The following is a 14,264-nucleotide window of genomic DNA, read 5'->3' as shown; positions in this document are numbered from 1 at the left end:
AAATGCCCCTCTAAACCTAAACATTTTTTGAAGTGGAGATAACCAAATAATTGGCACCATCGCTTGCATTTGCGCATTCTGCGCATTGTGCTACTCTCTAAAAATAGGAAGCTGTGAACCTGTGTTCCTACGGTTCATTTCTGGGGTAGCAGGCGTGGCGCCACGAGCATAACATCTGGAACTTCTGCTTAGATGAATCAGGAGCGGTAACCAGCTGTTGCATGATTCCCGTCGCCATAAAGTACACAAATACGCATGCTTACGAAATCTCTCGAACCGTTCGATGACCATAAAGGCCCAATGGAGACCCATTCCGGGCGACACGGAAGTGATGATCTTGGAGGTGCGACTGCGCAAGTAGTAGCCCCTTCCCAGCGGGTTCTGAAGCATCAGGTACGGCAAGGCGATGCTGCAGATCCAGTAGATCATCGAGAAGATCGTGGACATGCGACCTGCGAAGAAACAAAGGGATCCCCACCAAATACTAAAAATGTACATTCAAGTCTAGAGTAACACTAAGCCTGGCTCCCTGCAATGCAAGAAAGAAAGAAATGAAATGTTGCAGCTGATGATATTGTTACGCACTGAGTATGTAACAAGGCGTCTATTTTCAGTTGGAGGAACCGAGAGTCCGAGGCTCGCCAGCTTCCACTTCTTCCTTTCTCTTTCACCTCTTTCTCCTGCTCTTCGTTTCCTCTCCTTAGCACGTGACACATTTCTAGCAGACGAAGCAACTAGGGCGAGTTAAAAAAGCTGCCTGGGATGAAACGTTTTGAGCCGAGCGACATGGTCCACTTGTGTCTCCCGTGAGCATCAGCCGCTTTGAGTACGGCTTGGTATTAGATATTTCAAGTCAATCAAACACTCCAAGATCACAAACTGGCCGTTATAGTGGCACATGAACTTGTGAGATACCCCACGCTTGCACAGCCGCGTCCAAAGCCACACTAAATCACCAGGTGTAAAGCAGTCACGCGGGCGTCGGTTGTCGCAACGCTCCTTGGAGCGAGCCTGTGTGTCAATATCAATAATGCGGACGCGAGCAAGGCGGCGAGCGTCTTCAGCTCGGCAGAGAGTAACGACAATAGAAGGGTCATCGTGGCAAGTGAAAGGCAGGAGGGTATCCAGACAACTGCGGAGAACGCGAGCGTAGAGGAAGTAGTCTCATATTACTCCGTATTATATACTGAAGTGATAAAAGGGGGGATGTAATCCCTGTTCTTATGGAGGGAATCGACGTACTTTGTCAGCATAGTGGTGACAGTGCGGTTGGTGCGTTCAACGAGACCGTTCGTTTGACTATGGCACGGCGTTGAATGACGGAAATCACATGCACAGAGGCGAAGAAGTTCTTCAATAACACCAGCTGTAAACTGCCGTCCACGGTCACTGATTAGAGCTCGAGGTGGACCGTGTCGAAGAACGAGAAACCGCAGGATAAATTTGGACGCATCAAAAGCAGTGGCTGACGGTACTGCAGCTGTCGCAGAGTATCGGATGTGAGGTCGTCGACACACACCGTTACCGTAACGGTTACCGTTAGACGACCGTGGAAAAGGGCCCAAGAGCTCGATGCTCCTTTGCTCTAAAGGTGCGGTCGGAGGTGCGACAGGTTGCAGCATCCCCTGCAGGCCATTTTGCCCAGTACACTCTTTTTGTGTGCAGTGACGGGTCCGGGCAGAACACAAGTGACCAGAAGCGGTGTCATCGGATACCGTTTCAAGAACAAGAATTAGGAGATTTTTTGGGAACGACGAGAAATAAACGGGCACCACTGGGGGTGAAATTCCACTTGTAAAGTAAGCCACTGCGAACGCAAAAACGGGCATCTGGTGTATTACGAGCAGCTTCGAAGAGCGTTCCCAAGTCATGTTGCACTGTTCGTGCCGGAGGTGGGAAAGGTTAGGAAGCGGTGGTGATATAGGCGCGAGGTAGTCTTCAAAGCTGTCGCCATCGCAACCAGCAGTCGGGAGCGGCAAGTACGAGATGCAGTCAGCATCGGCGTGCTGACGGCCTCTCTTGTACATCACAGTGAAGTTGAACTCTTAGAGGCGCAAAACCCATCGCGTTAGACCGCTGCAAGGATAACGGAGGTTTACAAGCAAACACAGCGAATGATAGTCGGTGACAATAGTAGAATAATTTTCATGGAGATAGGGATGAAATCTTTGCACAGCAAAAACAACTGCAAGGCATTCTTTTTCAGTCACTGTTGCGGTCCGACTTGCTCAGCGAACGACTGATCATAAGCTATTACATGCTGAGTGTAACCGTATGACGTTGTATGAGCACTGCGCCAACGCCGGCTCCACTAGCGTCAGTGTGAACTTCAATGGTAGCAGAAGAACAGAAGTAGCGCAGCACAGGGCCCGACGTCAAGAAATTTCATATGGCGGAAGGCAGTCACAGTCAGCAGTCCGGTTGAATGGTGTATCCTTGTGCTAAAGCCATTTTAGAGGATACGCGATGTCAACGAACCTTGGGATAAAAGGAGAAAATAGGAAGACACTCCTAAAGGCTCCGAAGTTCCTTCACCGATTTCGATGGTGGAAGCTGGTTACAGCCTCAATCTTCTGGGGATCCTGCCGAACACCATCCTTATCAACTAAGTGGGCAAGGACAAGTGGATGGCGTTCGCCGAAATGGCATTTCGAGTTGAGTACGAGGCCGGCTCTTTAAATGCAATTAAGAACGATGACAAGGCGACAGTTATACTGGTGAAATGTCTTGAGTATCACATCATCCGGATAGCATAAACAAATTTTCCACAACTAACCGCGCAGATTGGTGTCCATGAAAGTTCAAATGTGGTAGGTGTAGTTAAGTTTGCGGGCTTCGCACAGAAGCGAGATTCCGAAAGGGCGACCAAGGTCAAGAGGCAGTTTGACGCGGGCAGATTTATGACGGTCGCGCGAGCGACCGCTTCTCGGAAGTGAGCCCAGAACATATGGCAGCGGGCGACGCCGCCGGCTCTCTCCGTCCCATGCCGCGAGGGAGGCAGAGCAGTGCAGTTAGAGCGCACAGCATAAGCGCGTGGTTGTGGGTTCGGCGCTAACTGCGGTGTCTCCCGGTTCGAGTGGAGAGGGCGCGGAGGCCATAAACCCCGAAACGCGGCGTAACACAGGCCTGGGGAGAACGCGCTGTTGACATGTCTTCCCGGGAAGACGCCTGTGTGTCCCTGTGAATCCACCGCCCGCGCGCAACCGACCAAGAGCAGGGATCGGAATGTTTGGGCCTGAGGTTTGCGCGTGTGTGTGTTTTTTTTTTTTTTTTTTTTTTTCGGAAGTGTAACCGTCGACGCCGTTTGTCTTTGCGACTGCTTGGCGCCTCTGGCGTGGGAGGATTTTGGAGAGGGAAAAGTTGCAGATGTATGTGTTTGTGTGCGCAACCACTCGCCGCTTAGTGCGTGCTTTGTGTGTGTTTTATTTGACATGCGTAGGAGAGGGGTATATGTGGCACGATGATTGGCCAGCCCATTTTGAAACACTGAATGTTATTGGCCACAGAGTGACTAGTCGTTGATTGGTCAACGGACTAGACTTGAATTTTGAGCGCTAAGGAAGCGAGGTCGAGGGAGTTGGGCTCGGACGAGAGTGGAGAGCAGACGGGTTGTTCGAGAGGGGGGCTAGGCTGACGGAGGTCTCAAGGGACTCCGGCCTAAAGTGTAGCAGGAGGCCAAGGCCTGATTCTGCTAGCCTCTGACCTCAGATCGTTCACCAGTCGCAGTTAGCCCTCCACGTTTGATGTCGCATCCGATGACATTTGTGTAAATACGCCAATTGTAAAAAGTGTAAATAAACGTGTACAGTCCGAGAAGAGAAGTCGTCATCTCCGCACCGCAATGTGTCACTGAGCCACGGACGCAGCGGTGGTCACCAACACCACTCGGTACGAGCGAAGGCAGCAGAAGAAACAGCAAGAACACCTGCTGTATAGGGAAGCCCATCGATTCCCCAAGCCTTCGCACCGTTTGAGTTAACTGGTGTATTGCATAATTCAAATGATGAGACCGTCGGGTGACAAAAATGCTGTCTTTTCTTTATCGGCCGAGTGCATTGGCATCTACCAGTAGCCTGATCTCAAATCAACCCAGGAGAAGTATGAAGCTGCGTGAAGGCAATCGATGGCATCGTCTATGCGTGGGAGAGAATGCACGTGTTTTTGGTCACGGTATTAAGTCGATAATAATCAACACAGAATCGTCATGTATTCTTTCTTTTTAACTAAGATAACAAGATCCGCCCAAAAACTTGAAGATTCCTGGATGACGCCACGCCGAAGCATGTCATTAACTTGTTCGTCGATTAGCTGGCGTTCGGTTGGTGACACACGATAAGGCTTCAGTCTGATCGAACGGGCGCATCCAGTATCAATCGCATGATGAATGCAAGAAGTTGGAATCGCTGGCGGCTGGTCCCGGGAAAAATCTAAAACGGACAAGTGCTTAGAAAGCAGGTCAATCAAAATTCGGCGCTTGGTTGTTGGCAGTGACGGGTTAACCAAGGCCTGAACTCGACTCTCTGCACTGGGGTGTGCCTTCTCTTCATGAGCACGGGTACTCTGTGTAGCCACATAAAGAGACAAACCTTCAATGAGGGCGAGTTTCATGCCACTAGGTAGCTGTTCTTTGCGCAGGCGATGGCAGTGGTTTCAACTACGGCATCAAAATTGTCGCACGAGTATCTAGATGACACAATCTGGATGACATCACAGGCACAACTGTGTCCTCCGATACAGGAAACGCACCCAAATCAGGAGAAGAGCCCTCCACAAGAGCTGACATCAACGTAGTGTTTAGTGAAATTTGTCCAATTCGGCAGTCTATGTCTCACCCCACTGTTGCAAGTGTACGTCAAGAATTACCTCATGTGCACAACGATACAACACTATCAATTCTGGTCGAAACGATTGACCAGCACAACGTTCGCACAGCACACACCAAGTGGCGCCAAAGATTTACCGCCAACACCGCGAAATACGACCGCTTGATTCACGCTGAACATCACTTCGGCCCCAGATGATTCTTGAAAGCTAAGTTCTTAACAGACACGATTGCCTGCAGTATCTCTTCACTTCCGATCCTTAGCACGTGACAATATGCTTAACTTACACCTATGTTTAACACTGTTTCGGGCCATTTCAGACAAAAGGGTAGAAATTTGTTAAATACAGAATGAAATTTCTAAATACATTGTAAGAAATCCTTCTGCATATTCTAAACCTTTTTTGTGGGTACTTCTGTGCATTATTTTTGAAAAGTTTCATAACTATTTGATTTTTTACATATGTATTAGAACGAAACATTTTATGATTACAGCTTATAAAGTATTGCCCCACCTTAAATGACAGAAGGGCTGCGCAGATTTGTCCAACCCCCAATTCTGTATCGCCGCTTTTTCGGGCCACCGATATCGGCCCCACACATAATTTCAAAAGGACATCAAATTAACTTCCAAAAAAGCGCCCTTTTTTCTACTTTCAATAGTCTGCTGTTCTTCTGAATCCTAAAATGAGTGGTGCAATATCGATATTACTAGGCAATAATAAAAAACTTAAAGGTTATTACAGAAACTGCACTGGGAGATTGTGAAAGCATTAACGTTGCCACAACGTTTTTGTAATATGGACTCTCAATTTCTAAGGTTTATTTTTATTTTGTCATTTTACTTTTATTGCTTGATTTCTTTATATTTATGGCACTTCCTTTATATTTACTTGTTATTTTTGTATGTTTTTATTTATGTTTTATTGTTATAATCCTGCGCCCCTGCCTTCTGCTGCTGTCGCTATCAATGAACGTGTGCCTCTGCCAAGCATCTGCTTCTGAAGTACAAATATAAACGCTGTGCACCAGAATCGTGCGCGACATTAGCTCGAAATTCGTCTTCAGCGCTGCCACCCAACTTCAGCCCTTACGATGGACAGCGCCGCAATTATAACGGAGTTTTCTTTGCAGGAAAGCAGACTTACGCAGTTTCACAGAGGGTCTGTTGGTCTATATAAATGCGTCATATGGCTCGCATAGTCAGCGCAGCAAGTCCCAATGGCTCGATATGGTAGCGGAAATGAGCGGGAGAAACCAATTTGAAGATACTTATAAGTGATGTGCTCGTCACTTGACGATTGTGCCGTCTATGTTGAGCATCGTTCACCTCAAAGATGGAAGTGGTAGCCCGTTCCATTATTAATTAAGAATGAGTATCCCCGTGAAGGCAGACTTACTGCTCGTCAGAAGGACCGAGACGAACATGGCGTGGAGGATGGTGAGGCTGCTGAAGTTTACGAGCACGATCAAGATGAGCAGCGGGTCCGAGTATCTCAGCACCGGGTTAGAGCCGAACACGAATAGAAACAGCATGCAAACGCAGCTCAGCAGCAGCGTGGTGAACGAAGAACTCAGAAAGTGGCTACCCCAGTACGTCAGCTCGCTCGTTCCGGCGATGCTCAGCAGCTCCTGCGAGAGGAACCACAAAATTTCATCTCACAGTCCGCAAGGCAACGGCATTGAGCTCGCAGGAATCTATTGATCTAACCTATTCTGACCTAAGCGTAGTGCGTCAGCGTTCATAATAAGGAGCAGCCATCAGTTATCAGATTTCAAGGTACTCTGTTCTACGTAAACATGAGCCTTTAATGAATTCCTTTATGGATATGAAGCGACCGTTTTAAAAGGTTCCCGTTCGCGGCTCCCTTTGGGGATACTGGTTCGAGATACGTATATTAACTTTTCAACTCGATTATCACTAATCGCTTAATTTGTGCTTCTTTTATATCGCACGTACCCTTCAGCATTCAGCCGTAAGCGACATACCATATGTCAAACACCACCCATCATAGATATAAAGCCCCGATTAATCAAAGCAGAACGAGTCTGCCTGTGTGTCCTATTAGGGTACCATGTCTGACCCGAAATTTAAGGGTCCTGGAAGATTTGATTCCAGTCACCCTCCCATCTTAAATGAGAAGGCAGAGTTTGCAGCTCCTGCCCAATCGCCCTTATCACGTAGTCGCCAATCAGTGACGGGTCGTATCAGCTGCATGCAGCTGCGAGTCATGCCCGGGATTTTTCGCTCACAATGCCGTCGACGCCAATGCCGGATTTTCAGGAAAACAGGATCTTTAGCCGCGTCGATTTAAAGCGTAGTTTTATTTTTTATAATGGCGGGCGGTGAGAACCCATGTGTTAATGTTGCACGCTCTTATGCATTTTAAATATTATGCTTTCAGTTCAGGTAAAGTATACGTCGTTAGAATCTGCTAATCTAGCAAGCCCAACATTAACTGCTCCTCAGAGGCTTCCTTATTTCACACGATACTCTTCTTCCAGGAAAGCTCAAGGTGGGGCCAGGAGAGTGCGTACCCGCATCCCGGAACACTTCTCATCGGTGATCTTGGCCACGACAGAGGCGAAAGGCAGCAGGAAGCCGACGCCGAAGTGGAACACTAGCGAACTGTAAGTGGTGTTAAACTCCTCGGGGTAGTAGGCCGGGTAAGGGAAGCGCTGCAGCTGCACCTGCTCGTCAACCGGCGATGTGTCACCGAACCGTTTCGCCGCTATTTGCTGCAGCAGGTGCCGCTCCATCGAGTACTGCAGCGGCAGCAGCGCAAACATCTCGGGCGAGCTGTACACCGGCTGCGGGCCGGGAAGCTGCGGGCGATGTCGTACAGTTAGCGCACGAAACATGAGCACGTACCTGGCCGCCTTTTGACAAGCCATTTTAGACCCATTGTATTAAACGGGGCTATATGTGGACAACATTTACGGTGCACTAATTGGGCGACGCCGATCTTTTTTACATATTATTCCGACCGGTACGACGATGGCTTCCATCCTTGTGATACAAACTTGTACACATCATTCCTACGTGATTCGCTAGCTCGGAGCGTTAAGCGGGAAAAATATGTAGTTAAATATACTTAAAGCTTGTTGAAGAAGTCAGTCTTTACTTGTCTGTTTCTTTGAAAATTATGCGTTGTAAAGCTAACTATGGTGGCTAGACCACTTTGGACAATATCATGACTACGCCACTCGGGGTTATCTTAAGCTCAATGCGGTTTCCTTTCACTTAGTTGTCAGGCACAGTAGTTACCTTTACAATTTAAAATTTTATGCATGGCACTATTTATGGGCAAGCCATGGAGCTCCTCCTGCGAGTTTCTGTATCGAATGTTCTCGTAAAACGAACATTGAGAAAGAGGCGTGACCGACACAAACGCTTTAAGTTTGAGAAAATGCATGCTTGAAATTGAGCGTTGATATCATTCTTGTGTATCCCAACTCTGGTGCATTGTACAGCTAAAACGTTCCACCGCTTATAGAGCCCAGCAAACTAGCTTAACGTCCTGCTCTCCGCAGTTGTCGAGAGCTATGTAAGGGTAGGTTGGTTGGCTTGTGGGGTTTAATGTCCCAAAGCGACTCAGGCTATGAGAGACGCCGTAGGGGAGGACTCCAGAAATTTCGACTACCTCAGGTTCTTTAGCGTGCACTGACATCGTACAGCACACGGACGCCTTCTTTTCGCCTCCATCGAAAAGCGGCCGCCGAGGCTGGGATTCGATCCCGCGTCCTTAGGAACAGTAGTCGAGCGCCGTAACTATGTAAGGGTAGTGTGACATCGTTATAGCGGTTGTCACACGGGTGACTTCGATCCCGACCAAGTTCTCTATCTTATCAAGCTTTCTTACGATGGATTCCTTATTATCGGCGTATTAATAAATTCTCACCTCTCGCATAATGAACTTCCACTTGATCGACGCGAGATCCTGGGTAAGCACGCCGGTACACGTGTGAGAGTACTGGTCTGGGTTGGCTACCAAAGCTACAAGGTTAGGAACGCACCGTGGGGAATCAAATCGGATGGCAATCCTTGTGCAATCAGTCTATTATCCTTACAGACAGGCTGCTCTTTTAAATGGGCACCGAGGACAAATTGATGCTACTGAGACATTACAGCGTTCTGCCAACACAGATGCTAATTGCATTGCAAGCACGACTTTTAATGAGTAAGCATCATACGGCTATGTGGGCGGGTTTTCAGTGGGCATGACCTTCTCGGAGCTGTAAAAGGAGAACTAATTGTACTAATCCCTTATTGCTTTGTTATTTCCATTCTGTGTCCATTTATATACCTTTTTCTTTGTTTTCATGTATCAATAGTTCACTGTACTTTTTACTGTACACTGATCATTGTCTTGCTTCGTTTATTTCTGACCGCAATCTTCATTTCATTTTAAATGATTGTCCCTGCCTTTGAACATGTTCCAAATATTGTCTGACTTTTTGTATGCGTTTTGTGCCCTGCCTGTAACGATCCCGCCCGGGATTGAAAGTATTCCTAAATAAATAAATAAAAAATAAATAATTGATATATCGGAAAAAAATCATGATACTATCGGATAGAGCGTGAACGAGAGAAATGCAAGTGACAAAATGGTTGATGTGGGTAAATTGTTTAAATAATCAGATCCAATTATGTCTATCAGACGTCGACATAGCAGAGAGCCTAATGTCGGCGTCCAAAAGCGGTCACATGGTATTCGACTTCCGGTGACGGGAAATTTGAAATGTTTCAACGTGAACGAGCAGGAAAGGGCGCGATTTTCGTGCACAAATGGGTGGAAATTGCTAGAAAGTGTGTAGTGAGAGGCAATCAACCAACATCAGTCTGAAAAATGCCGAGAGCACTGCAGAATCTGCAGTGCAGAAATGCGAAAGCCTGAGCGTTGCTGCTGCACGCGGTACTTGTCGAACACAACCAGCATTCCGTTGAACGCATCAAAGTTCACAGGTGTTCTCTAATTGGTTTACAGGAAAGACGCAGTACCTGTCATGCGGAATCCTCGGACAACTTTTCATAAGCTATAAACAGTAAAAAAAAAAAATGAATACCAATCTCTCCACCACCGAGGCGTTTTTCGCGTGCAAATGGCAGTGCATCGGGGTATATTTTTAAGCTTAGATCTCTGAGGCTAGGCAGCACCACCATTCATGAAGAAACTGAATTATCACGGATTTTCTTTCTTTTTCTCGGTATCGACATCACTGGTTTGAAACAACGCCACAGACAAATTTCTATATCATTTTTCCATCTTCCAAGCAATATATGTGTGTAGTGCTACGAAACAAACGTTGGCATAAAGCAGCAATAACAGTACAATCTGCCAGTTTTCCCTGGTGCCCCTTAGGGGGTTAGTGGTGTTAGCAACGCTCCCCGATGACTAGGAACTAGTAGTTCAAGCTTCATTTTAAGTCTATTCTGGCTTAGAGCGAAAAGGTAGTGTACCCCCAGGTGCTCCCGGTACAGCAGGTGGATGTCGAAGCTGAGGCCCGGAATGCGGATGCGGTAGCGCACCTCGTCGGGCAGCATGTCGAAGCTTCTCATGCCGTCCTCAAAGATGACGCCCACCACGGGACCGGCCCCAACGTCGCCCTCGATCAGCAAGTCCAGCTCGTCAGCTGTGGACACCGCTTCGGCCACCGGAATGGACAGGTCCTCGCAGACTTTACCCATCACCTATACACAGCATGCAGAGGGTCACATATCTTAGCCGTGCTGATGGTACCCTGTGGTTTCTTCCTTCCAGCAGCCAAAGGGAAGTAAAAGCACTATGCAAGAATATGGACATTATGATGTCTTCCCTTGAAAATCTCTGCAGACACAGTAACACGAAAGTCATGTCAAATTCAGAGAGGACAGTACGACTAAATAATTACAGTTATGGTGACGACGAAGTTATTTCATTCAAACGCCAAAAAGGTTCTGGGGCTCCTAATTTCAGAAATGCATTGTATTGAGCTGCAATCATAGTAAATCATGTTGAAACCTTTTTTGCCATCAATTTCGGCTCCGGTCAGCGCTGTATTGCACGGAGCGTGCTTGAAGTCACATTCCATTCGTTACAAAGGAGGAGTGACAATATCATGCACAGAAATTTTCTCTCCATGGCACTAGTGCACGTGGTGGGAAGTGACTTTTCAGGTTGGGTACGTAATAACATAATAATTTCGCGGTATTTTGTTCTCGAATAATACGTTCTCGAATGTCGGTTTCAGTTTGGATGAAAATCTCGCAGCTATTGACCGGTTAATACTGATAGGCAGTGGAATGCACCCTGCTGTATCTCGGTAAATGAAACTTGCTAAAAGGCAATTTTCACGCTGAGGAAGCAAATGGTACCCTATGTTAGCCTTTAAAATTTCGTATTTGTACCCCTTTAAGTACGAATACTAACGCCTAAAAAAGCAGTCTGAGCACGCATCCATCAAAATAGGCACGCCTGAGGCCAGCTAAGCCAGATGAGGATTTTTTTTTTTTTCCATAGCGCAAGAGCAGTAATCATAAATGTCAATACCTAGGTAGTCATCGTAGAACATCCCATGACGGATGACAAATGGCACACCTCAGTCGTAACCGTTCTGTGTGCTAGGCAGGAAAAGCGTTAGTCTTTGTTAAGGCGAACTGCAATGCCATTTTCCAAAGCTGAAGAGAGCTACACTTCCGCAGTGTAAAATACCGCTACTATTACTGATTTATGTCACCGGCACCACCATAACATTTTCATTGTTCTAAATACTGGTGCTTAATTTTACCCTTCCTAATGCGACTACAACTGGTTATGATGCATCTGCTACTAAAATCAAGAACCCTCAGTAAATTAAAACACTAAACAAATACAACTATTGCGGTAAGCGGCAAGACTCTATCTTCTGTCCTCAAAGCGAACTTTTAGTGGCCGGGCGGAAAGTTGATTTTGGCGCGCACCTTCGCAAGCAGCGGCACGTTGGGAGTGTAGAGTATCTTGGTGGCGGTGTGCTCCCACAATTGGAGCGGCTGGACACGCGGGAAAACCTGCGCCGGATGCGGGTCCCCGTAGCGCACTTCCACGCTGTTCTTGCCAATGCCGTACATGGATATTACGGCGAACGCAAGCTCAAGCAGAGTCCACACCAGATGCCTCCGGATCTGGTTGATGTAAACGTCCTTCCAGAAGAAAATGTACAGCTGCCGTATAGAGCTGCCCATCTTCAGCCAGGGAGCGTACAAGCCCAATATGCACCTGCATGCGTGTGTGAAATATACAGAATTACAAGTCAAAGTTATATCGCGGCAAATATCTGCGAGACTTGATGGTTCCACGGGACTGTTGCAACGGGAACAGCCCTCAATTGCTTAAAGAGCCAGCTTGAACTTCTCGCGGTTAAACAGCGCATTCAGTGGTGTAATACATGGTGACAGTGAACCCCCACGTTCGCCTACTAACCAAAGAATGCTATCCTGGTAAGCATGGTCACAGCTACTGTAAGGACTAGAAGTGGATGGACTTACGTGGTCATACAGCGTAAGTAGGCATACTAATGGACACTAAACCGGAAGCCCCCGTGCAACTATGATTGTCGCAAATTCGCTCCGAAAGACAGCAATAAGTGAGAGTATTTTGTGGGCAATATTTTTTCATAGAAAATAAGCGGGAAGAAAATCAGCTGGAGTGGTCAGATTATCGAGCTTATCGTGACGGAAGATTACAGAGACAGTGTATTATAGGGTAGATATGCCGCTGCTGACAACGAATATCCATCGCCTACGTACTACCGCTAAGGCATATATCAACTACTGCAGCTCCATTGTATATACTGATGGCAGCGGCGCTACAAATTGTGGAGCGCATCAGGCGCTGCACATGATGCCGATATGGAGACGGCTATGTTCCGACGCTCGAGTCGAATATTATGTCGAGGCCTGTCGTTCGGTTTCAGTGACCAGTACTGCCCTTGATAATGTAGGGGAACTGTAGCAGAGAGAGAGAAAAAATTACCGACGATTACGTTACTTCCTAATGCGAAATTGGAGCGCAGCAAATAAGCTGTTTCACCTTTTCGATAGATTGAGGCAAAGAAATCGAGCAACACATGTATGCGCTATCACAGAATTTTTTTTTTATTTTTCACACGTATTCCTTTAACAAAGACTCCACTAACAGTTCTTGACAGTCATGAAGGAAGCTTTGTGGTCGGAGAAATAGACTGATATATGTTCGACTTGGTACACCAATGCTTGATTCTCAAAGACGAGATCTATACAAGTGCCTCGCGAGGTTGTCACAGCCGTGGGACGCGTTACGAGCGAGAGGAACGGGATGTTCTCCCGCATAAGTGTGAAGAAATTCCTGTTTGTCTTTATGTCAACATTAAAGTCCCCCACTACTAACATCGGTGTCGGCTCGGGCGGTGCACATATACAGATGCGCCGCCACCGATCTGGCTCTCTGATTGCCACCGCACAGGGGTTGCATTGGAGGAGGAGCGAAGAAAGGAATTAAGTTCGAGCCGGCGCTTTGACAACCGGAGACTCGCAGGAAGGAGGGGGAGGGGGGGCGGCGTGTACACCCAGCGGCAAACGATGGGGGCAGAAGCGGTAGCTCTACTGCAGCCGAGCTGGCGGGCCTCCACCTGGCAGCGGACTTCTTGGAGACTGGTCAGCCCCCAGGCTTCTACACCATCCTGAGCGACTCGAGGCCGGCACTGCAGCTCCTGCGCAGGCCGTCCTGCTTCCAGCTATCGGCTTGACACCTACGAGCGCGCCTCCAGGCCCTGGAGGATGCTGGCTTCGTCATCTCACTGCACTGGATCCCGGGCCATGCGGGCATCCAGGGCAACGATGAGGCCGACGCACTTGCCAAAGCGGCCCACTCCGACCAGGTAAGTATGACTAATCATGTATCTGCCTTTGACTTTTCGAGGCTCCCTCTCAAGAAGGCCGTGAGGGCCCTGCACCCCGATCGGCGGATCGCCGAGGGGAGGACTTTCCACCGCCTGTCCGACAAGCTCGTCCGCAGGGAGCAAGCTCTCCTCCTACGCCTCCACACCGGAGGTTCCGGGACGCCCACGGAGATGTATGTCCGTGGCCGGGCCCCCACCCCAGCATGCCCCTCCTGCGGTGATGCAGGAACGCTGGGGCACCTCCTCTGTGTGTGCCCGGCACACGCCCACCACCGTCGCAAGATGGAGGCAGGCTACCGGGCCCTCGGACTTCCTGCTGCCACCGAGGACCACCTGCTCTTCCCGGCCAGGAGCCCCCTGGCAGCCCACCGGCTCCTGCTGGCCTTCCTGGAGGAGTCCGGCCTGGCTGCAAGACTGTAGCCCACCACCGGGCCTGCTGACCTGCTGGCCACAGCGCTGGCGACGGAGCCGATGACCAGGACGACGAGAGCGACTCCACGATGATGACCCCCCTCCCCTCCCAACATCCCATCTCCCCTTCCCCCCG

General features: G+C 48.4%; 1 protein-coding gene across 1 annotated transcript in view; it reads right to left on the bottom strand.

The window, feature by feature from the left end:
- The window catches only part of LOC146185506 (phospholipid-transporting ATPase ABCA3-like), a 50,180-nt gene extending 38,157 nt beyond the window's left edge, over positions 1-12,023 (bottom strand). The window contains exons 1-5 of the mRNA XM_084606457.1: positions 11,763-12,023; positions 10,284-10,514; positions 7,361-7,648; positions 6,223-6,454; positions 264-452 (exon numbers count right to left, since the gene is read on the bottom strand). Of these exons, the coding sequence (XP_084462583.1) occupies positions 264-452; positions 6,223-6,454; positions 7,361-7,648; positions 10,284-10,514; positions 11,763-12,023 (1,201 nt within the window). The remainder of the gene's footprint in view (positions 1-263; positions 453-6,222; positions 6,455-7,360; positions 7,649-10,283; positions 10,515-11,762) is intronic.
- Between the last annotated feature and the right edge of the window lie 2,241 nt (positions 12,024-14,264).

Source organism: Amblyomma maculatum, chromosome 6 (assembly GCF_055883805.1).
Source record: "Amblyomma maculatum isolate TAMU_Amacu chromosome 6, ASM5588380v1, whole genome shotgun sequence".
NCBI classification, from domain to species: Eukaryota; Metazoa; Arthropoda; class Arachnida; order Ixodida; family Ixodidae; genus Amblyomma; species Amblyomma maculatum.
This window is presented reverse-complemented; position numbering and strand designations above follow the sequence as displayed.